Consider the following 22590-nt stretch of genomic DNA (forward strand, 5'->3'; position numbering starts at 1 on the left):
TTTTTCTCTAAAGGGTGATTTCGATTGAGTTGCACCCTACTGAGAGTAATGTGGTGAGAAACCAGTTGGCAGTGCTCTGTTCAGTTTTCATTTGCCTCTCTCCCTAAAAGTCTAAAAATATTCTTCCTACAGGAAATGTTTTTCATTCTGTTATGTCTTTTGCTTCCCGTAGGAGGTATTTTTTTTAATTTATTGAATAAACCTTTCTGAATTGTATTCCCATAAGAGTTTAGGCACAATGGAGTCTTTGGGCAAACTGTCCGAGAGATTTCACCATCTTCTGTTTTTAGAAGATATGCAATTGTTTCTTTATACAGTGCTGTCAAGCTCTGGGACAAGCTGACACTTATGTGAAATGGGAGAATTTGAAGCTAAAGAACACAGATTAACACATCTGCTACAAGTTCTCAAATTTTGTTGTTTTGATTATACATATCTCATGTTTATCCTTCTTAAATCATACAGAAATCCCTCTTCTCTTTTCCCTGCCCTCGATTTTAAAAGGATTCCGGGTGGTATTTTGATCTCAATCTCATTACCACGATTTCTTTCCTAAGTGTATGTGTATATAGGAAGGCTAAATCCTTGTAACATCCTGGTTGGAAGTCGGCTATGTTTAGTTGTTAATTTAATGTGGATGACAGTGCACACTGTTATTTGAAAGGGGCGCTGGGGAAAGAGACTGGGATAGATTACATTTTCATGCTCCAAAATAAGACCCTATCTACTGTATCCTAAATTAGAACAATATGGTTGAGTTTTCTTGTGGCTATTTCATAACGTTCCTGCTGACAAAATATGGTGTGCCTTTTGCTTATTGCTTCACTACTGTTTCTCAAGCACGTGTTCGTGTCTTTGCATCTAGTGACAGCTCTTGTCACAGCGTGCCATGGGGACACATCTCATGGGTCTTCAGAAGGGGACAGCATATTCACAAATGATATGGCTGTGCCACAGAGTGGGTACCAAACTACAGCCAGCTGGGAGAATTAGGTGGGCCAGTTACTTAAATAAACACAATAAGAAGCTGGGGGTTTTTTCAGAGCTAACATGCTTTAATTCTATATTCACGAAAGAAATGTGATGTAATTGGCAGTCAACCTGTATTTAGGGTTTTAAAGCAACTTTTTAGTGGAATAATTAGTAAGATTTACATTGGTGAATTTGCATATTTGAAAAATCTCTGGCACACTATGCTTCTAGGTCTTGTTCTCTGAGGTCTGAGCACATACCATTTCCACACTCTGTCAAGGCTCAGGTGGAACCTTTCTGTTTCATAACCCTTTTCTCAACAGAGGCAGTGCAAATGTGACAGAAGAACATACTTTTCTTTCTTGGAGTGAGCTACGTAACAAAGCCTCCCACCTGTTTTTTAGCCCAGATGCAGCTGAATTACACTGCCTCACATGGATCAGAAGAAAAGCAGTTAGGGAAGTTAGTGAGTGGTGGAAGGGTCATCATTTGGAGAACAGGATGCCTGCATACAGGGTTGTATGGGCAAAAGGGTGACTGACAGGTGAAGGAAAGTGACTTCATCCTTGCCAGTCCGCATCTGAACTCCTTTGTACGAGGGAGATGTTGACATACTGGAGCAAGTGGAGTGGGGGGCCATCAAGACGTTTAGGGGATGAGAGAAGAAAAGGCTGCATTTGTTTCAGCCTGGTGAGGAATAAGGAAGGACGTAATTCCACTTTTACTACCGCATGGGGACTAAGGAGAAGATGGAACTGGGTGTTGTCAGTTGCACAATGACAGTCACAAGTTGCAGCAAGAGGAATTTTGAGCAGATCTAAGGAAAAAAACATGTCCAGCAGGAGTGGTTAAGTATTGAAATGGGTTGCCCGAGGAGGATCTGGAATCTGTCCTTGGAAATTTTCAACCCTTGACAAGGCAAGGCCCCAAGGAACCCAAGAAGATTTTGAAGCTGGCCCTGCTTTGAGCAGGATATCGGACTAGATGACCTCCAGAGGTCCTTTCTGACATAATCTTTTCCGTGATTCTGTGATTGAGAATAATTTCTTTCCACAGTAGAATGAAAACTCTGCTGTCTTCCCTTGTGCTGCAACATACCTTTGATGGAACAGAAGTTGTTGGGTTACTGCAAAAAGTATTATGCTTTCCAGCATCAGCATTTGAAGCAGGCTTATAAGTGTGATTTCTTTCATTGCATTATTCTCCAAAGTTTTTGCTGTACTACTACTCTGTAAGGCATACCCTACTATTACACTGCAGCTACACTGCTGGTGTCTCACAAATGCAAAAAAAAGTCAGGGTGTTTTTTTTAAAGATGTCAGAAAAATTTAGGAAAAAACCAACAATCAAGCCCTTCTTAAATTCAAGTGTCTTGCAGAAACAGTTTGACAGTGCTGTAGCGGAACATCAGTAGGGATTTGGCATGGAAGTCTCAGTAACTACTTGCCAGGTGGTTTTCCTGTCAGCTCATTTAACCAAGCCTGCCTGCATCATATTCCAGCATTAGGGAGCCCAGGGCTTACAAGGTATCTACCTTCAGGACAGTGTGCTGTCGGGACAGACCTGCTCTGAAGTTGAGCTCCATCTGCTTTTGTGGGTTATTTCACTTTCAGTTTAAAAATATTGAACATTTGGCAAAATGCCATGGTCTTTTCCTGCCCCATTTCATGGTAGTTCAGTGTGATCGTGACAGGCCATATGATGTGCTGCCTAAAGCATTTCAATTCAATGCCTGTAGTAAAATGATGGTACAGAAGCATTCCTGTCAATTTAGCTCTTCTAACTTTCATTTTGGTCACCTTCCTGAGCGTATTATAAAAGTAAAAATAATCTGGGAGGGAAAAGGAAGAAGAAGGAAAAAAAAATTAAAGATGTATGTGAGAAGGAAAGGGAATCTTCTGCCGAGCTTCGAACTGGGAATTGCATCAGATACAGAGAAGAATAGGTGTGGCAGTAGGACAGATCAGGCTTTGGCTATATTGTCTTACACAGCAACAGTTTTAACCTGATATTGACCTTACAACTTAGGAGCTTAAGGGTACAGTTATGTAACTGGGATCAGTCAAAGCTAAACTAAACTGCAATAGGCAGATGGGGCCACAGGGCCTGGAAAAAGCTGGCACCAAATTGGCTTGTTGAACTAAATGCTTCCACGCTGCTGTTTAAAGGGAGCACAGGTCATCATTTGCTGCTGTTTACGATGCAGTGGTGGGCTTTTTTGAGCTTCAGGAGAATGTTGGTCAATATCTGATCTCCTGCGTCTTTTTTCCTTGCTCTTGAGAAGCGATTTTGGCAAGTCTGCATTTAGCTGGCAGAGGTTTTGTCAAGCAGGTGCAGTCTCCAGCATTGAGTATGAAGTGGCTGACAGAAGGGTCTTCCCAGCAGTAAATGAAAGTCTTGATGGTTCGGAGTCATAACTTTTTGCTGTCTTGACAAGTACTTTTTTTCCTTGAATGGACAAGAAAAAGAGAAAAAAGGTGACTGTGGATTATGGCTGCATGGTTCAAACAAGAGGAGATAAGGAAGGGGAGAAGATGGAAACAGTGTAAGAAATGAATAGCTAAGTAAAATATCATTTGGGCTGGAAAACAGGATTGCCACTGAAGTGCCACCACCACCAGGAAGAGGAGAGCTTTGACTCCTGCTTGGGCATCCCTGCCCCGTCTCGCTCATGGTGTGACGTCCTGGTTTCCTCCGGGGAGCACTGTGCCCGAGGTGCCGTCCTGGGGCTGCTCCAGGCCTCACAGCTCTGCCTGCTGTGCCACCTGGCCCTCAGAGAAGCTCCAGCCCTGGAGCGGGTTGGTAAGATGCAAGGTTGGTGTCGGACCCAGCGGTGTGTGGTCCCTACTGGCTGCCGCGGTGTGTTGCACTCTGTGAATAGTTCCGCCATAGTTTCTAGCGATGACATTTTCTGAAGCCCCTGACTCACTTTTAAAGATGAACCTCGGGGTCCTAGGTAGTTTTTGAAACCTTATCCTAGATCTTTTATATCCTTACATTTTTTTACAGTAATGAGAACCTCTTTCCTTTCTTCTTCCCTCCCAGAGGAACAGGTCTGTAATGCTGAGGTCTTCCACACGAATTAATACCATTTTTTCGCAGTAAAGGGATCTTATGTCTTGTCCATATGTCTTCTTGAGCTGTTTCTCATTTCAGTAGTGCTTTCAGCTTGTCTCTCTAAATATTGTTCATGTTTTGTTTGTGCTTGTTTTGTAGTAATTACTGTGTGCTTTGGCACAACTTGCTATATTATATTTGCCTTCTACTATAATTTGTTGTTTTCAACTTGTGACAATCTATCCAGTGTTTTTTAGGAACAGGTCTTCAGGCTGTATCAGTGCATTATTAAATCACAAATGTATGCACTTTCTTTCTTTAATCCAGTAGCATCCAGTTTATATGGAACTTTTATATGGAATTTTCAAATGGAAATTCTGATTGCTGTAGAGTGTGGGATCTGGCATAAGTGCCAGAATTAAAAAGAGAAGATCTGCTGGTCTTTGGTAACTGCCTCTGTCCCTGTGATAGCTGGCCTGGAGGGACACTTGGGGAGCTATGCTGCAGTGCTGCATTTGTCAGAGCTTCCTCTCTGGGAGTCTTTTGAAAACAAAGCTCCTTGGTGTTTAGATACTGGGTTTGAGGGCTTGGTTGGTTGGGAATCTCTCTGACAAACTGGCTGAAAGCTGGATATCATCTTGCTTTCTATGGAGGATATCCTTCCTGCATCCTGAAGGCTGCCAAAGGCTTCAGCCCCAGGAGAGCCAGTGAGGTGACACTGCAGAAGGAGTGGGTAGAGATAATGGGGCATGATCCATATTGTCTTTGCTCCACAAACACCAGGTTTTACTCTGTGGCTTCCAAATCCCGATGACTGGGGTAGGGGACAGAGAGAGCAATCATTACTTGGCAGGTTGAAGAGCTGTTGCACTGTGGAAACAGTGGTATTGGGAAGCAATGACCTCATCTTTATGGCCATACTGCAGTTGCAGTGGCTACACAGTTTCTTAAAGTCTTATATGGCAGGTCATCTGTCCCAGGTGTGCTGAGCCCTTGGAGACCCTTCTTCTGGAACAAGTCCAGCTACTTGGATTTAACATTCAGCGTGGGATTTAGCCACAGAACGGTTTTGGAGCTGAAGACAGCAGGCTTAAGATGTCATTTGAATTACAGTTGAAAAGAATGAGATTCCTGCAGTGAATTATTTGTTTCTGGCTTCCTTACAGTTTTCTGAAATATGGTCCTTTGGTTGAGATAAAGGCATTTAATAACCATATTGCTGTGCTATAAGGTGATTTGCCCCTGTAATTAGAATAGGGCCAAAGCATTTGCAGGGAAGCAGGAGCTCTTCTTGTGCTGTGTCTTAACTCAGCCAGATGGAGCAGAAGCCAAGGGGAAAAGAGAAATATGGTTGGCAACATCTGGGGCAAATCAAAGCAAAGCTGGAAGGGAGCAGTTAGTTGGGATGTTTGCAAGAAGAATGTGGAAGATTCCTGTAGAACATAGGTAGCAGGGGAGCTACAGAGGGGCTTGCTTGCTGACCCCTCTTGAAAGAAAATCCAACACTAGAGGAGACTGAAGGCAGAAAAGCAAAGGGGAGTTTGCTTGGCTTGTTCCTTGGAGCCAGTGTTAAAGTGCCAGAGAAGCAGAGGAAGGGGTTTCCTTCCAGGCTGGAGGGCTGGGGATGACTCTGCAGCAGAAGCAGCTGCTGAGCTGTCAAGGACACAGAAGCAGCAGGATGCGGGGAGTGTAATGGGACCTTCCATCAAGTCCAAAGGTGGGGTGTTTTTTTGTTATTTTGGTTATTTCATAACTCAGCCTTTGCAAGCAGAGAGACTGAGAGTCCCTGCTGGGAAGGGCAGGAGGTTTGGGAAAAACTGGGACGGCTGAACAGAGGTCTGGTGACCACTGAGAATAGGGGGAGATGGAACTGGGGTGGCCATTGTGCTGATGCGCTCAAAGTACCATATATATTTTGGGATAAGTGTTTGAGTTGCTGGGGCTTGTTTTAGTGTCAAAGATTATTTTGTGCAGCGGTGAAGAGCTCCAATTGGCTTTGCAAGCCTTGATGAAGCCTTGAATTGAATCACTGAGAAGGGAAATTGTTAATTGCATCTCTACATTATCACACCTTCTCTGAGGGGTAGTTGCCCAGGAGAGCTGGACTGCAGGTAGTTGATGGGAGGAAGGGGAAAGGTTTAGGAGCATAATAAGGAACAAGGAAACTAGAGGTGCTTTGGGATGGCTGGTATTATTAATTGCAGGGGAATTATTTAACTTTTGTGACAAGATATTTTGCCTGTAATATATGTAGATATATATTGTTTCTTTCTAAACTTGCAAATAAAGTTTGCTATGTTATTTTTTTGCATGGAAAATATTCTTTGTGTCTGGATCTTTCTTTTCCATGAAGCATTGCCATATGGAAAAATGTTAGTTTAACCATTTCACAACAACCTAAATACATGTGTAGTCCAAGTTACTAAAAACCTGTATGTTACTTAGACAAAATTTCAGTGTACAATGCCAAGGAAAAGAAAAATCATGTAAAATGTACCATTTCTTTGTAATGTATGTCTCTCTGTTCTAAGTCGAGGTTTTATTGTCCATCTTTTTCTTTGTTCTATCAGGAAACATCTCCCAGCTATGAGATGTGGTTTCCTGGAGATGAGACACTGCAAAGCAGGGTGAGTGAAGTTCGTAGCGGGTAGAGCTGAGGCTCCTCAGACATGTGTTTGAATGCTCAGCGTGGTGAGTTAGTGGGATATTGCGTATGCCGCCACATCAGGTGTAGAGGACTGAAGGCAGTGGGTTGATCAGCACTGATAACATACAGCTGTGGCCTTGCCTCAGAGGCAGTGGGTTGATTGACATGGATGATGTGCAGCTGTAGCTCGTTCCCACTAAGTGGTTAAATAGCCCTGAGGATTGTGGGAGGGGGTCAATGGAGGAGGAGTAGTGTGGTCTGACCTCTGGAGGAAGGAGATACAGCACAGACAGTAGAACCTGACCAATGGTAAAGCCTTGTTGCAGCCTACTAGTTTGATTGTGCTGCAACAATTGGTGCCCATGTGAGGCTGGCTGGGTTGGACTCTGACTACAAGGACCAAGAACTGCCGTGCTCAATTCAGATGGCATTAGGTGTCCCTACCAAACTCTGCCAGATGCTTCTTACTGAGAAGCTTACAGAACAAGGAGGAATGTGAGTAGTTATGAGATAAAATAGTTGGAGGTCCCTTGCCTCTGGAGAGAATTGGAGGGCTTCTGACTTTACTTCAGAGTGTGGAACTGGTGATTTATGCTCAACTGGCGCAACATCCATGTGTAGAAAAGAATCGAGCACGCTGAATTTGGAAGAAATGAAGAAAATTTTTTTTCCATGCTTTGTATTAGGATAACTCTGGAAATACTCTTTCTGGTTTTGCTTTTGTTCTTCCCAGCTTTTTAGGAGATATTTGGACTAAAAGAGTTGAAACAGGACTGAAGACCATTGAGGGAGAAATTATTTAACCAGCTTGTGAAAGGATCAGCTGCAGATTTTACTGCAGGGACTAAGAAGGCTTTTGCCCTTTCGTTTTTCTTCCCTTGGTACTATGGACCACTTTGTAAGAATACATGTTTTATTTACAGTATGCACAACTTAGATCCTTCTGTAAAGTATCTTTTGAGTTCCTTCCGAAGAATGGGACAGAAGCAGTGAGCAGGAGGTCAGTGGGTCCTTAGAAGCTGCTTGGGAGTGGCTCGCTGAAGCACTGGGAAGGGACAAGGCTCAAAAAATCATTAGCTGCAGATCAGCCTGTGGATTTGGTGGCTAATCCACACAGGAGCATGGATAGTGTCTGCTGTGAGGGCTGGGTCTCTGTGCCACATGGCCCTGCTGAGTAGGGCAGTGGGGTGGGCTAGGATTTGGCAAGTGCTGCTGGGTGTTTCCCTGATGAGGGGAAGAGGATGCAGCATTAGTTATTTCTGGAAACTACACAGCCTAGAGAAATTATATTTAGCTGTTAGATAACTGGTTTAAACTGGGATTATGCCCAAATTAGGGACGAGACAGTAAAGCTGAGTGATAAGAGTATCTGTTGTTTCTTTGCTGATTGTAGGGGGTTGAGGGACAGAAATGAGCATCTGACAGCGTGAAAATCCATGCAGAGTCCAGAGGATTCATGTGGGCATCCCTGCACTGCTGATCATCTTGCATGCAGAGGTGATTCTTACATTACCATAGTGTCTTGGTATCCTATTTGTGGGTTAGGACATCACCCTACAAGATTATGTATAGACACGAGAGACTTTTTTTTTTTTTCCCCTTTTTCTTCCAGAAATTTTATGGAAGAGACAACAGATAGACACAGTTGCGCCAAGAGTTCTACAGAGACTGTATTGTGACGTTTGGCGGCCTCAGCAAACAAATATTTTGCCCTTGCTAAGTCTTAGAGAGTCTTAAGCCTTGGGAATAATAGGTTAGTAATACTGATATGTAGGGTTAACTTCCTCAAGAACGAGGGGAGGACTGAAGTGCACAAAACTGGGTATCAGAGACCTGACATGGTGGAATGGATGTAGGCAGTAGCTGAGGGTGATGGAGAGGATGGGACTAGTTAGAGGAGATATGTTTAATGTAATAACAGGCTGAGATGCAATGGAGGGCTGCATAGAAAAAGGCGACATCATCAAAGGCAAATAGTCTTTGCAGAGAGAGCATTCTGGACAAATGTAAGTTGGGCAGCATTGCGTTGGAAAGGCAAGGAAAGAGAATGCCAGAGGTAGAAGTCTGTGTAGGATTTCTAGCTGGGTTTTGCATTGAAAAGGCTGTGTATTGACAAATTGTGTATAAATATAACAACTTTTAGCTCCTGTCTGGAGGTAGGTGATGGGAGGAATACTGCATGTACTGACATTTGTTGTCTTCCTGCCTCCCTTTCCACAGGCATCACGTTTTCCCCCTGTCCTGGAGAGTATGTCTAGATGCACAGTGCAGCATGCTGTAAAGATCTCTGGTTTAAGCTGGGAAGTTGCTGTGGTGTAGGGCTGCTGCACGGGGTCTGCTGAGGTTCCAGAGTAGTGCAGCTATGGTAGCTCAGTGACTGAGCTAAGAAATCCAATAAAACCTAATAATGTCTTGAGGGGAGGATACCAGCTAACTGGGAAACAGCAGTAATAATAAAAAGTAAATGAATGTAAGTATTGGTCTACTTTTATCTCTAAAGTATCTTAAGTTTTTCATTAGCACACACTTATACCTTACTGGGGTATTAGATCAGACTTACACTGTGAAAGGAGTTTGACACCCTTTACATGTGAGATTACTGGGAGATGAAGCAAAAAAGTTCAGCTATTGCCCCAGTAGCGAGACCTCGCCATCCCACTTGTCACCTGTCCCAACTGGGACCTGGCTGGCTCTCTGACTGCCTCTTGCCCGGGGCAGTTTTACTCCCCTTCTGAAGAGGTGTCTTAGATCTTCTGTCTTGATCCCTGCGAGCAGTGTTGGCTGTTGCCCCATTGGTCTGCTGAGCATGTGGCGATGGTGCACCTTAAGAACCGGTTACTGGAGAGCTGTGGTAGCTGTGAAGGTACCACTCCCTTGGTGGGTTACTGGATCCTGGTGGCTGGACAAGAGGGGGATGCTGCCCTTTCAGCTGGCAAGTGCAGAGGCGGCGGTGTCAGAAAGGGAGGAGGTTGTGTGTATGGTTTTAATTATGCAAATCTGAACTCTAGACAGAAACACCTCTTTTTTTTAAGAGCAGCAAAAAGAAAGTCTCGATGAACAATACCAATAGGCTAAGTAATTCCTTTTGTTTCAAAGTTACTCAGCTTATTCCAAGGACCTTTTGCAATGTTTTCTTCACACATTAAATGTCTTAATGGAGAGCTGGCATCTTGCTGTGAATTATTAACACTTACCTAACAGGAGTTTACATGTGTTTGCCTTGAAACTTACCTCAGTAATTCTGTCTGCAAACACTGAGTTGTCAAGCCTGTGCTGTAGTAAAGGTGTGGATGAGGTAGGAGAAAGTGGCTGCCCGTTGTTTATACATAACTCTGTGCTGAGCCTCCTCCCGTGTTGCTAGCCATGAACTCCTGAGTTTCTTGCCTGTTTGTTATGACCACCTAACTCCTTCTGAACTGTTACTCTGCCAGCAGCAATAATTGTAAGCTTCTTCTCTAAATACCTTCTTTATTATTTCTCTATGAGAAGGACAAACCAGCCTTTAACCATATGGAGCTGGTACTCCAGAGTGCTTCATTGCCTGGAGCCCTGTTCCTGCCCCCACCTAGTACCTGTGGGGCACAGTCCAGGGTGCAGCTTTTGTTGTCTTCAGCACCTCAGCCCCCTGACAAGGAAAGGTGCACCCTGAAGCGTGACACTATCTTTCATTTGGATGGGTGTCTTCATGTTCTCCATTCAATACCTTTTTGTAGACACTGCCAAGCTTCCACCTTATGTAATGGTTAATAATGTCTCACAAGGAAGTTGCTGGGTATTACAGCCAAGGTTGCATGGTATGGTTCTTGGTTTTGATCCTGGTGCCCCCCCCCCCCCCCCCCCCCCGAACTGTAGCATCCTCCTCAAACCAGGTATTACTTCTGTGAGAACTTGCTTTGATGGGAGAGAAACTTGCTCCAGTAAAAATTGCTTTTGTGGTGGCCACTTCTTAATGCTGAGGGGGGAAAAAAGAGAAAACAGTGCAACAAAATCACCAGAAGCTGAAGACCCATTTTTTAAGAGGCCAAATATCTTACTTGGAAACATAAGTTCAGGAATGTGACTTGAATTATTGGTGACCTTGTCACTTGAGAAGATGAATTGTTATCTTTTTTCCTGGAAGATAGGTATTTCTGTGCCTTGGTTAGATCTTTGTACAAGAAGTTGAGAGTGGAAACGGGCAACTTCTAATTCAGGGTTCAGTATTTCAGCCTTGTTAGGGCACCAGTGGCTTTCAAAGAAGTCCTTGGCCTGGTAGTTAGCCATTACCAAGAGGAATCTAATAATTTACCTTTATCTGAACAAACCAGCTCATAAAAGGACAGCACAAGGATCCAGCAGTAGGTGCAGTGAAGTCTGCCCTGACAGCTCCAAATTTGTTGTGTTGAAGGCAAATATACAGAAAAGTTCCCTGTGCAGCAGTTGCAGCTCGTGGGGCAGTTGCACAAGGCCAGGCTTAGCCACCACAAGGTTACTCAGCGGTGTTGGTGGCACTGGCGAGACATCTGAACATGCCTGGCTGTCCTTGGGTGCACGTGCCAAGGCCCTGTGAACCCAGGCTCTCTGAAGGGCTCGCATGGACTGTGTGTGCTGTCTCACCTATGGTCCCTTCATCGGAGGCAGGTGTAAGTAAGGTACCCCATATACTGCTCCTCCACCTTTCTTCTCAGCTGAGTTACAAAGGTGTGCTTCACGTAGTGGTAAAATCAGGAGAAGGTGGCTGAGCTTTGCTTCTGAAATACCTTATTCCACTGGAAGAGTAGAAGTGATGGAGTTCTGGGCATCCAGAAAGATGGTGGGTTTGAAATGAGGGAAATGGGTATATGCTTAAAGCATTAAGGCATGTAAAAGCACTTTGCACTCCCTTTCTGTTAAATACATGCAATCCCACAAATAGAACAAGAAAAATTATACTGTTCAGTGACAATATGTAAGATTTTAAATATCTTCTTTTAAATTTTTTTCATCTTAAATGGCAGTTACAAGGGTGAATCTTAGAATTAACTACAATATGTGTTTCAACTTAATTGATGAATCTCCTTAAAATTGAAAATCTTATTTTTTCAAGTAGTTTAAAGGAATACAATTGACTCTCCTTAAAGACATGTGTATCAGCTTTTTGGTTGATTTCTGATCCTGGGCTCCAAATCTGCTCAAAGACATAGTAGGAGAGCTGCTCACATGCAGGATTAATTAATATTTATGGTGCCTTTATCTTGCTAGAATGTGCTAGACTTTGAAGTGCCATGCATGCTTTGATTGTTTTGCAAAAATACAAGGCACTAGTCTGTAGGAGAAATATTTCTAGTCAGAAAATCAGAGACTTTTGTAGCAAGCTCTGCTGTTTATTTTTTTTTTAACAAAATGGAGAGATTGGTGTGGCTGACAAACATGAAGCTTTATCAAGCAGCATGCTGATTTTAATTGGTATGGTTTCTTTATCGGTGGTGGTCTTACTTAAAACATGTCTTCACATCTTATGGAATCAATTAAATATTACTTTGCAAAGGGTATGGTGTTTCAACAGATGTGTAAACACCATGCTCTTCCTAACAGAAAAAGGTCACAAATAAGTCAGCTTTAAAATTAGGGTTGGCCATGTAATGCTCATGAAGGAAATACAGTCTTTTATACTGGAAAAATAGAGGGATTCTGTTCCTATTTTGGGACTGAAGCAATAGAATTTTTTGTCAGAGAATCACAACCATGCTCTATTTTTAATACATGTATTTATTGTAATAAAGTGAAAACTAATATTCAATCAAAAACCCTATAGTGTGATGTTGTCGGTCAGGGCTCTGTTGTGGTCTGTGCTTGATGGTATTTATTTCTGCCTGTGATAGGGGTTTGTTTTTTCAGTTAATTTGCCTTCCAGTAGTAGGGAGGACTGTATTTACTAGTACTTACCATGCCTAATCTAACACGAACACCTGCTGGGAAGCTGTAATACAGTGTCAACTGCGGCGGCGAGATAAGGACCTGATTTGTTTTTACTTGACACTGTTTCATATTTACCGTATTTCTTTTTAAAACATTTTGGAAATTTTGGTTTGGTGTGCATATTTATTTAAGCTGTCCCATCAATCACCACTGTGTTTTACTTCTATAGACAGTGCCGGGTCTGACTCCGGTATGTCCCTGCATGAGCCTTGATAATCTTTTGTGTAAGATGTGATCTGCCTCTTTCCAGACTTCCTACATCCCCAGGCTTCAGTACTTCATGGCTTAGCCAGATCTTCTTGGAGAGACTTGTTCATGTTGTGAGAGGAGTGAGCAGCATTCATTTAGAGAGAGTGTTGCTCCTATGACTTAATCCAATATACTGACTGGGAAAGAAATGCCAAATGTGTATGATTATTGCTATATCTGTTACGCTGTTTGCAACTGGTGAATTAACACATGAATACATTTATAAGGTAGTATTTGTGATAAAATGTTTTTAGTCATTGTTGGATGGGGTATGACATTTCTTTGCTTAGGTGCCTTACCACACCTTGGAAGCAGGTAGTTGACATGTCGTTCATGTTAGAAGTAGCATTCAACAGGATACTAATTACTTTGTCTTTATAGATACAATCAATATTATATTCTGTCCTCCTCTGCTCCCAGGAGAAGGATTAAACCCAGATAAAACTGGTATTAAAAGTATATATTCTGTGCATATCCAGAATGACAGAACAAATCTATGAACTGAGGATCTGTAAGGCAACAGAAATTAATGAGCAGATTTCATCTGTGTTGTGCATTTATATTGATGCTTTATAATCTGATTTATGTGGATGTATATTTTTAGGTATCCCTTGAATTGAAGGACATCACACATTCTGATGTTTCCATATAAATATAATTTCATTTGTATATGCTGAGATTGGAAACAAATATGTAGCTGAAAAGATAAGACTTAAAAGGACTACACCCATATAACATTGCAAGTCTATTTCTTGGACATGTGTCTGTTCCTTTATAGTTTTGTGCATGAATAATTTGTGTACATTCAAGTAAAGGACAAAATGTTTCGCACATTTGGCTTTGGCAGGCCAAATGGTTATGTGTGAAAACTGGACAATAATAAAGATTCAGTATTGGCTTCACATCTGAGGAAGTTCTAGAGCATAATACTTTCCTCCAAAGCCCTCTTTAAGCTTGTGTTCAGTAAATAGCTTCAGATCTTCCTGTGCAGTGCCATTCTAGCAGAGGAGGAGCAGCTCTGGCTCGCCAAGTACTGACCAGCAAACTGAGATGTGTGCATGGTGCGTCTGGACTTTCGGACAGGGGTGTGCTATGGAGCCCATCCCCATCTGCTAAGATGAAGAAGCCATGCTGAATAGGTTGACTCTTGCTTCCTTTGTGTGTAGCTTTGAAGAAATAAGGGAGTGGGAAGAGCAGGTCTAGTGCAAACCCAGGTCCTACCCCTTGGGTAGGGACAAGAACCAGCTGGACCCAAGGGTGCAGAGGAACTCCTGAATCTGTTGGAGTGCTCCACGGAGCTGAGTTAGCTGAAGATTTAGATTGGCTGTCCCCATCAAATCCTTAGGGCTCTTCCGTGTATTAGGAAGAAAGCACCATGTAACTGGTTTTATCATGTGACTTTCACAGGTACTTTTCATTTTTGCATGTATCCACTGCCTTGTTCCAGCAACAACATTAACATGCATAGTTACAGAAAAAAGTGTGCAGAGCATCATGCCAGAGAAATTCTGGGTGATCACGTAATTAATGACTGCTTTCCACTTGACTTTGAGAGTTGAAGTTATACAAGCAACTTTATCATCAAAAGTTTTTGGGTTTGAATACTTAACATTTGTAAGGTTTTTTTATATTTTTGTTAGGTGGCCTCTTTTACAGGGTTGCGCTTACCAACTGCCTAAATGCTAAGGCAGAAAGGGAAGGATGCTTTCTTTTTAATTTAAACCAGTCCATCCAGGTCAGAATTCTGGGAATGCTCAAAAAATAAGTTATTTTGTTAGGTGTGTGTATGTGTGGAAATGTGGAGTTGTTGCAGTTGCTTTTTATGTTGTTGTTTGGTTTGGCTTTGTTAATGGTGAGCTGCAAATGAAACTATTAAAATTCCACCCACTTCAGCACAATCTGTATAAACATGGGCCTTCAGAAGGCCAGAGCTCTTTAGTTTTAATCTGAAAAAAATTCACTCTATTTAGTGTCTTTGATACTTTGTTTCCACTCATGCTTTGGATTATTGAGGTCTGCTCAGCTGACATGATTCAAAACGCATCGTACTTGCCTGGCTAATGATAGCGGTAGGTGAGGTGTCCTCTCCTATTTCCCATCCTCAGTTTCCCTGAGGTCCCCTGTTGGCTTTCAGAGCTCGGTTGAATTGGGGCTTGGCTATGTGTGTGAAAATGCATGCACCCACAACTTTTTAAAATGTGTTTCATTTCTTTAGGGTACTATAACTCTGTGTGGCAGACAGCCTTCAGAGTAAGGAACAGACTCCCAAAGAAAATGTAACTAATTTGAAGTGATTTGGGGGCTCTCAGCAAAAAGTTTTTGCAAAGCTTTCTTGTCCGTCATGAGCAGGTAAACATCCAAACTTTGCCTCCTCACATTGCTAAAATAAGCATAACTGCAGACATGTGCTGTGGTTATTCAGGCAAGCAAAATTCCCTTTAATAACGGAAAAGAGAAGAGGTCACTTGGAATATTGCCAAACCTGTAAAATTTATCAAAAGATGTGAATCGCATCTGTAATTGCATTAGGAGTTAATGACAGTAGACTAGAAAAAAACAATGTATTCGGTTGTCTTTCCTTCTCAGGTGCTTTTGGCATTGTCAGAGTTTGTTAGTTAACCTTTTGGGTGCTAAGGATGTCATATGCTGTCTATAGCTGCGTTTAACCCTTTGTCTGCTTCTTGTCTGGGTCTTCTGTTTTATGTTTTTAAGTAGTCCTTTAGGTCATGTTTGGGTTTGCAGTTCAGGCTGGTTAGCTGGAGTGATTTTAAGTACACACTTACTAATTAATCACTGATTTTAAGTGAGGGATTTGATTTAAAACTCTTTGGATTGTATTTCATAGTTATTTTTCTTGCAAGATGGATTTGTATTGATTGACAGGTTTCACCTGTTGAGTATCAGTGGCAATATAGTTTTTTCCTTAATTTGGTGGTACTTTTGCTATTCAGACTGACAAACTGCGTATGTACTTATTATAAATGCTGAATAATGTATGTAGCATGCGTTAATATTTTACTCTTGGTGACATCTTGGAATTCAGTTCACGAGGCAGAGAATCAGTGTTAAAGAATTCTTTAAATACTGAGTTACATGTATGAGAAGCACTGAAAAGTGTGTAAACCCATGTTTTGCTGTTGAAACTAAGGGAATGAGCAGACAATCAGTTAAACAACAGTATGTGTACATTAAAATTATAATTTTAATTTGGATCAGGAGTGTGCATTTTGAAGCAACTCTGACCATCTGCACTTGTTGAGCTGCTCTGTCCTGAAGCAGCCTTGGAGCATGTGGGTGGAATTGCTTTTGCATGAAATCAGACTGAAAAATGCACTAGTGCATGTTCAGCCTACATCAGGTACTCTGGATGTTTGAAAAAGCAAGCAGTGCTTTGCTTCTACAGCTAAGGGAATTATTAACTTGTTAAAAATCCTGGGCAGTGTCTATAGGTAGGACTGTGTAGGTGTCTGAACGGACGGTTCTTGGCTTCCATTTCTTTCAGATTTTAGAGCTAGATCTGTCTCTTCTACCAAGTTTTTATAGATTTGGAGGGGGGGGGAAATCCTTCTAATCAGTTCTTCAGCCTTAAGGAACTAGTTCTTGAACTGTGCCAAACTGCAGAAAATGCTATTATCAGCAGAATAGTTTGTGATTGAGCAAACAGTTTTGCTGGTCTATCACTTTGATGCATCCTGCGGGTCCTTAAGCAGTTTGTTCTCCAGTTGAGCATTTTAACTTCCTTGTAGGCTTCATCAGCTGATATGTTCTGTTTGAATTTAATATCAATTCTCCTAATACAATGAAAAAACTTAAGATTATAGTAAATAAGATTTTCACATTCTAAAAGTTTGTTGATTATTCTTTTTGGGGAAACTTTCTGAGTGCTAAGGATGTCATACACTGTAGCTGAGTTAGAACCACTTGTCTGCTTGTCTAAGTATATCTAATTAGAAATAATATAACTAAAACCCATAGTTAGCCATCTTGTCAGTCACTGACATCTCTATTGTTCAGAACCCTTGGATGCAAAACATACCTGGCCCTCATATTTCTGGTCTTTAGGCTATTAAGAGTGTATTTTGGGGAAGGGTGAATATGGGTGTTATTTTGCAATTACTATTGCATCCTTCTGCAATAAAGACAGAATGCAAAAGATGCAAAGAAATCATGCAGGTTTTGTGAATTTTCCTTATCCTTGTGTCATCCCTTCTTGTTCTGTTTTGCTTTCTTTTATTCCAAAATGTCTCTTCCAGCACATGGCTGGGAGCACCCTAGGCTTAAGATGTAATCTTGCAGCAAATGAACCACTTCTGTGCTTGTACCAGAGTCAGCTGTGAAGTAAGCAAGGAAGTGGCAGGGATGGGTGGGAAGAAAAATCATGCTGTGCTGCCTCCCAGGGACAGTTGTGTGAGCGTGGGTGTCCTGTATGCTCACACTTGTCTGTGTTCTTCTGAGACAGCCGGCGTTGGGCTAGGGAAAGGCATCACTGTCTTTTGTGTCCCAAAAATAAAGCAAGGGAACAGTGCATCTGGGTGCTGGGAAGTCAGCAGCGGTTTCTGTGGCTATGGCTCACTGGTCTGCCCTTAAGGATTTCTGAAACTGGCCCTGTGGGCTAGCTGGGGCTGCAGGCAGAGGTGAGGGGCTCTGTTTTGGTTTCACAGCTTAGTACTGTGCGTAGCAGAGTGTAAGCCCCAGGCTGGAGCTGGCCAAGCAAGCAGCATAGATGCAACTTTTGTCTTGATATCCTGTGAGACCACAGCCTGTGTGCTCAGGAGGATGCAAGTTGAACTCATTCTTGTGCTTACCTAGCAAGAGGTTGCAGTTGTCTGTATATGCAACAACTGAAAATGAAGGAAAAATTTCCCTTGTTGCTTTTGGACTGTCTAGGGCCAAAGTAAGCACTGATACTGGAATATAAAAGAAGGCTTTTCTTTTAAGTGAGGTCTTTTCACTGTCTGTGCTTTTGGCTACTAAGGAAAGAATACTTTTAATATTTCATTCTTGTAGATAATAAGTGTACTTGAACAATGTGTTAAGCATCACAGCCCTTCTGAGTAGGGAGTGCTGTCAGCTCTTGGCTTATTTCCTCATGCAGTTTGGTCCCCAGTTTGGCTACAGCAGCACAATTTCACAGTATGCACACGGAGTTTTATATCCATTTTCGACAAAGTTTTTCTTTGGCATATTATGTGCTGTCATTTGATACTACAATTTTATATCCTTCCCTTCCCCTCCTCCTCTGCCCCTACTGTGTTTTTGATATCTGTCAAAGTTGCTCAATGGCTGTTTGCAGTTATTTACCTTTTTCACAACTCTTGTTCAGTATGGTTTATATTTTCTTCCAGCTTGTTGCGTTACGCTTTCAGGTCATTGCTCTCTACATTCCCTTCCCAGGGAGGTCATGGAGGATCAGACCTCAGAGATCTCCAGGAATTTTCTTCAGCAGAGTCCAAGGTCGTGAGGCTGAATGCATTGTTTGAATATCCATCCAGCAAGACCTTTGGATATGTGACCGAACTAAGCTGAGCACTGCTGATTGCAGCACTCATGATCACTCTGTGTTTATTTAACCCAGGCTGTACTTTAAAGAGATTTTTATTCCAGGCGTGTTTGGAATCCTATGTAAATCACAGTGGCACTGACTTCCTTATATTATCTCTGAGTATATCGCCACTGAGCAAACAGGGAGGCGCTATTTTTGCATAGTTGTATAATTAATGAGGTATTCTAATGCGTTTTAGATCTTATTATTTGGGAGGTTTTTGAGTGAAGTTACACAAGGTCAGCATTTCAGAAAAAAGTGAGGCTACATTTTATAGTTGAGGGAGTAAAGATGCATGCGTTACTGGTTCTGGTGGAATTTAAGTTTTGATAAAAATGTCCGTAGTTCTTCTGATTTCAGGAGGAGCTCTCTCCTAAATGGGCTAAAAACTGTTTTCCAGATTCTGCTGTTAGACAACTCCAGGATTTGCCAGTATGTGAACTTTGCCAAACTGCAGGCAAGTGATTCTGATAATGTTGCGGGCCGTTTCCCTGTGGCTATTTCGATCCTTGTGACCGAAGGGAAAAATGGTAAAAATCACATGTGTTTCCACTTAAATTTCTTCTGGGATGACATAAACAGTTATAAAAGCTAGTTCACAAATATTCATGGGGAAGGAAAAATAGAAACAGTAAAAGAACTGGAGTAGAGGACTGGAGGCACAGGGTTAGGATAGCTTCACCCTAAACCCAGCCTTTGAGGACACCCTGGTGTGGAAGGTGGGGCTGTCTAACAGGAGGTAGGGAGATGGACTGGGTGTCTCCAGGGCCATTTATTGTAGGATGTATTGGGAATGGTCATTCTGCCTTTCATACGTTTTACAAGGTTGTTTCTTTAAAAACTGTACAGAAATGGAAGAAATCTGCCAGATCTGCTGTGTTTGGCACTGCAGCCTTTCAGGGGCTTTCAAGAGGCTGGTGCTCAGAGCAGGCTTGGTGCATGCTGTCAGTCTGAAGGTGCAGGGGCTTTGGGTGTAGACCCAGGATGCTTTGGGATGTCAGGCAAAGAAACAGGGCTTTGTGGCTCACTTTGTGATCATGTTGTCTCTCCAGCTTGCTGGGATGGAGAATGGAGAAGTGCCCGTCCCAGCTGCTCACAGGCTGCTCCCATCGGCATGGCACTGCTCCAGGCAGCTGGCAGAGCCACTTCTGGGATCTGTGTTTTAAGTCTGTCGGCCAGGTTGGTTTCCAGTACTGCACTCTCTTAATGTGGCTATTTCTGCTGAAAAGGTGCTGGAATACTCTTGGGAGCAGCTGTGCCAGCAGTCCAGTGAGGTGATAATCTGTGGTGAAGGGGAGATGACAGGCAGCTGGGGCAGACCAGGGGCCATAACCTTTGCAGTCAGCACAGCTGGCATTGCCCAGCCGCATGCAGCCAAATACCTCGGCATCAGGAAGGCATTTAATACCCACTGTGCTGTTATTTCTCATTATATATACCAAGTATGTTATCTTTAAGTTCTGCGGTAAGAATTTTTTGTGCTAGAGATGAAACTCACACTATTGCGTTCAGTTTTGCAATGTCCATAAATTCTGGGTGGGATATAAAAACCATTCTGCAGTAGGGATAGTTGTAATGTAACTGTAGGCTCCACTGCAGCTATTTGAAACATTTTGAATGGTTATGGCAAAAAGTATGAAGAAATGCAGTATTTGGCCATCACTGTAAGTTAGTGTGTGCTGCTCCAGCAGCTCTGTGCTGGTCAGGCTGTGTGCTGTGGAGTCAGTCATTCTGGCTCTGGCTGTGGCTAATGCTCAGTGCTGTAGAAGAAGGTGAAAAATGAATAATGCACGTGCGTGTGCTTGTGTGAATACAGTCACAGAAGGAATTAATACACAGTAACTTCAAAGAGCACTCTCTAGCTAGCAGAAAATCACAGTTCAGCCCTTGGAATTTTTTTGTCCCAAGATGTTTGTCCGTGTTGCCTTACAGGGCACAGTTTGTAGTCTTCAGTGTATACAGTAAAAATGATGCAACCCCAATTTCAGATACTCAGCCGTGACACACAGCCCTGAGAAACACTCATTATTCTTTGGCTTTGCTCCTCTTTTTACTTCTTATTTATTTAAATAGATTACATTCCCATTTGGATGCGATTAGCTGTGGTTTGAAAGTATTGCTGTGGTTTGTCCTGTGAAAATGAGTGTAGTATTTAGCTGAACGATGTCTGTTTCATGACCTGAAACATCTTGGATAGAACACACAAGAGTGTCAGCGTTTGTATCTAACTAGATTTCCTGTCATATAAAGACATGAGGCACGTTTGGGGACTTTTCATGAACTTTCCCATGTGGAGAACACAGAATTTGGGGTTTTCTTGGTAGCTTTTCTAGGAAACAGATGTGTTTTTTTCTCTCTCGCTCTTGAGCTTCTGACTAAAATTAATGAATGTATCCAGAACGGGCTAAAACAGCAGTGCTCAACATTTTGCTGTAATGGGGCACATCAGAGCATCCTGCAGTGACCTGCATGGGTGTGCATGGTCCCCAGTGTGTCCCCATCCCATACCACTGTTTATATGGCTCAAAGAAACCCATATACAGCTGTGTTTTCAACAGTCAGCATTGTGACTTTGCCCTCAAACAATTTAAATTTACAGTTTTGGGATTAAAAATAACCAGATAAGTCCAATAGATTATAATTAATAATTATTTGTGCCATTTAATATGGCAAATTCCAGTTTTCTTAAAGAGACAGGATTATGTGGTTTGGCTTCCAAATTTGTTTTTCAAAATGCAAAACGGGGCATTTAAATTGCTGTGAATAGCTATGTTGCTGCTATGGACATGAAGTATTTTTCCTAATTTCATTTAACAGTTTTATTTTGGATACAAGTAATTTTGTTAGTGTTGGAAACGCGTGCATAGTGACATAGCTCTGATGTTGAAGAACTGAAACTCTAATTGACTAGCCTTGTCTCTCTGAAGGCAGAGTGTAAAGTAAACAAGAAAACACAAACCATAAATGGTGAAAAGCTTACTTTTGAATTTTAACCTCCTGAGCTAGACTACTGAAAATTTGTGCTGGGAACTAACCTCAGCATGAATGCACACCATTATTTTAGTGGAAACATACATATTTTTTTTTCATTCTCTGTAGTGGAGGTTTTGTTAAAACATTGTGTAACCGCTTAATGCTGTGTATTTGTTTCTTAGCACAAACTGAATTGTTCCTTGATTCAAATTGAAGTAAATTCTTAATTTGAATATAAACAGATTTTTAGAGTTAAAAAATAAGGTGCAAACTAAACTAAGCTCAATAGCGGTCTCCTCCTTGCTTGTTCACCCCTGGGATGCACCATTCTGCATCCCCAAGGGAGACTTGTGCCCATCTCAGGATGTCCCCTTGCCGAGGGTTTGCTTTATGTGCACTACTGCTCTCCTGGGCTGGATGGCAAGTGGTGCAGGTTGATGCTGTTAGGCAGGGGATGAAGCATATTTCTCACATTAGCCTAAGTGGCTTAAATAGAGGACAACAGAGGCCTCTTACCTTCAGGTAAGATATAACTAGCTGTGAAGGGTCTATGTTTGGGGAAGAAAGTTTCTAACTTTATTCTTAAGCATAGTTTCAGGAAGAATAGGAGCTCGTTGCCACTTCTTTTTTGTGAAGCAGCAGCCGCCACAAATACAACAAGACGGCAAGTTGTAAACCTGGATTGCATGTGTCTTCAGTCACATGAATTCAGGTAATCTCAGTTTTTTGCTGACCCTGTTTCCTTAACATTTTTCTTGCAGCTTAGGATTTGTTTCGTAATGACTGAGTAGCTACAGCCTTAAATGGGAAATGCCTGTACCTGTTACAGTGCTTTACACTGCACATTAGTAAAGGGTCTACCTGTAGTATAATGCATGATATTTTTGATGTCCAAATTCAGTGGACCCTGAAGAAATTTGTGACTGGTGTTGAATACAATGACCAGTGCAGAATTCAGCAGCAGAAACGTGAAAATGCTGTCTGGTGTCTCCTCTTTGCATTTCCATGCATTTTGGCCTTTCTGCCAGTATCGGAATAGCCTTAGATACTTTCAGGATCTTGCTTGTGATGGAGCCTGCTCTCATCAGCTGTACCCCATCAGGTCCTGGAGTTCCTGCTCTAAGGATGAGTCATGTTGCATGGTCCTCTGGACCTGATGTGAATCTATCTGTAGTGAAGAGAGAGACTTCACTGAAATTTGTGTCAAACCCTT

At 42.2% G+C, this 22590-nt stretch overlaps 1 protein-coding gene across 2 annotated transcripts in view; it reads left to right on the forward strand.

The window, feature by feature from the left end:
* The window catches only part of ARHGAP6 (Rho GTPase activating protein 6), a 336756-nt gene that overhangs the window by 9649 nt on the left and 304517 nt on the right, over positions 1–22590 (forward strand). The window contains exons 1-2 of one of the 2 annotated variants that reach the window (XM_027798654.2): positions 3159–3786; positions 6600–6656. The exons of the other annotated variant lie outside the window; for it this stretch is intronic. Of the exons in view, the coding sequence (XP_027654455.1) occupies positions 6621–6656 (36 nt within the window). The 5' untranslated portion in view covers positions 3159–3786; positions 6600–6620. Of the gene's footprint in view, positions 1–3158; positions 3787–6599; positions 6657–22590 lie in introns of those variants that run through there. 2 annotated transcript variants of the gene reach the window in all.

This window comes from Falco cherrug, chromosome 2 (genome assembly GCF_023634085.1).
Source record: "Falco cherrug isolate bFalChe1 chromosome 2, bFalChe1.pri, whole genome shotgun sequence".
NCBI lineage: Eukaryota > Metazoa > Chordata > Aves > Falconiformes > Falconidae > Falco > Falco cherrug.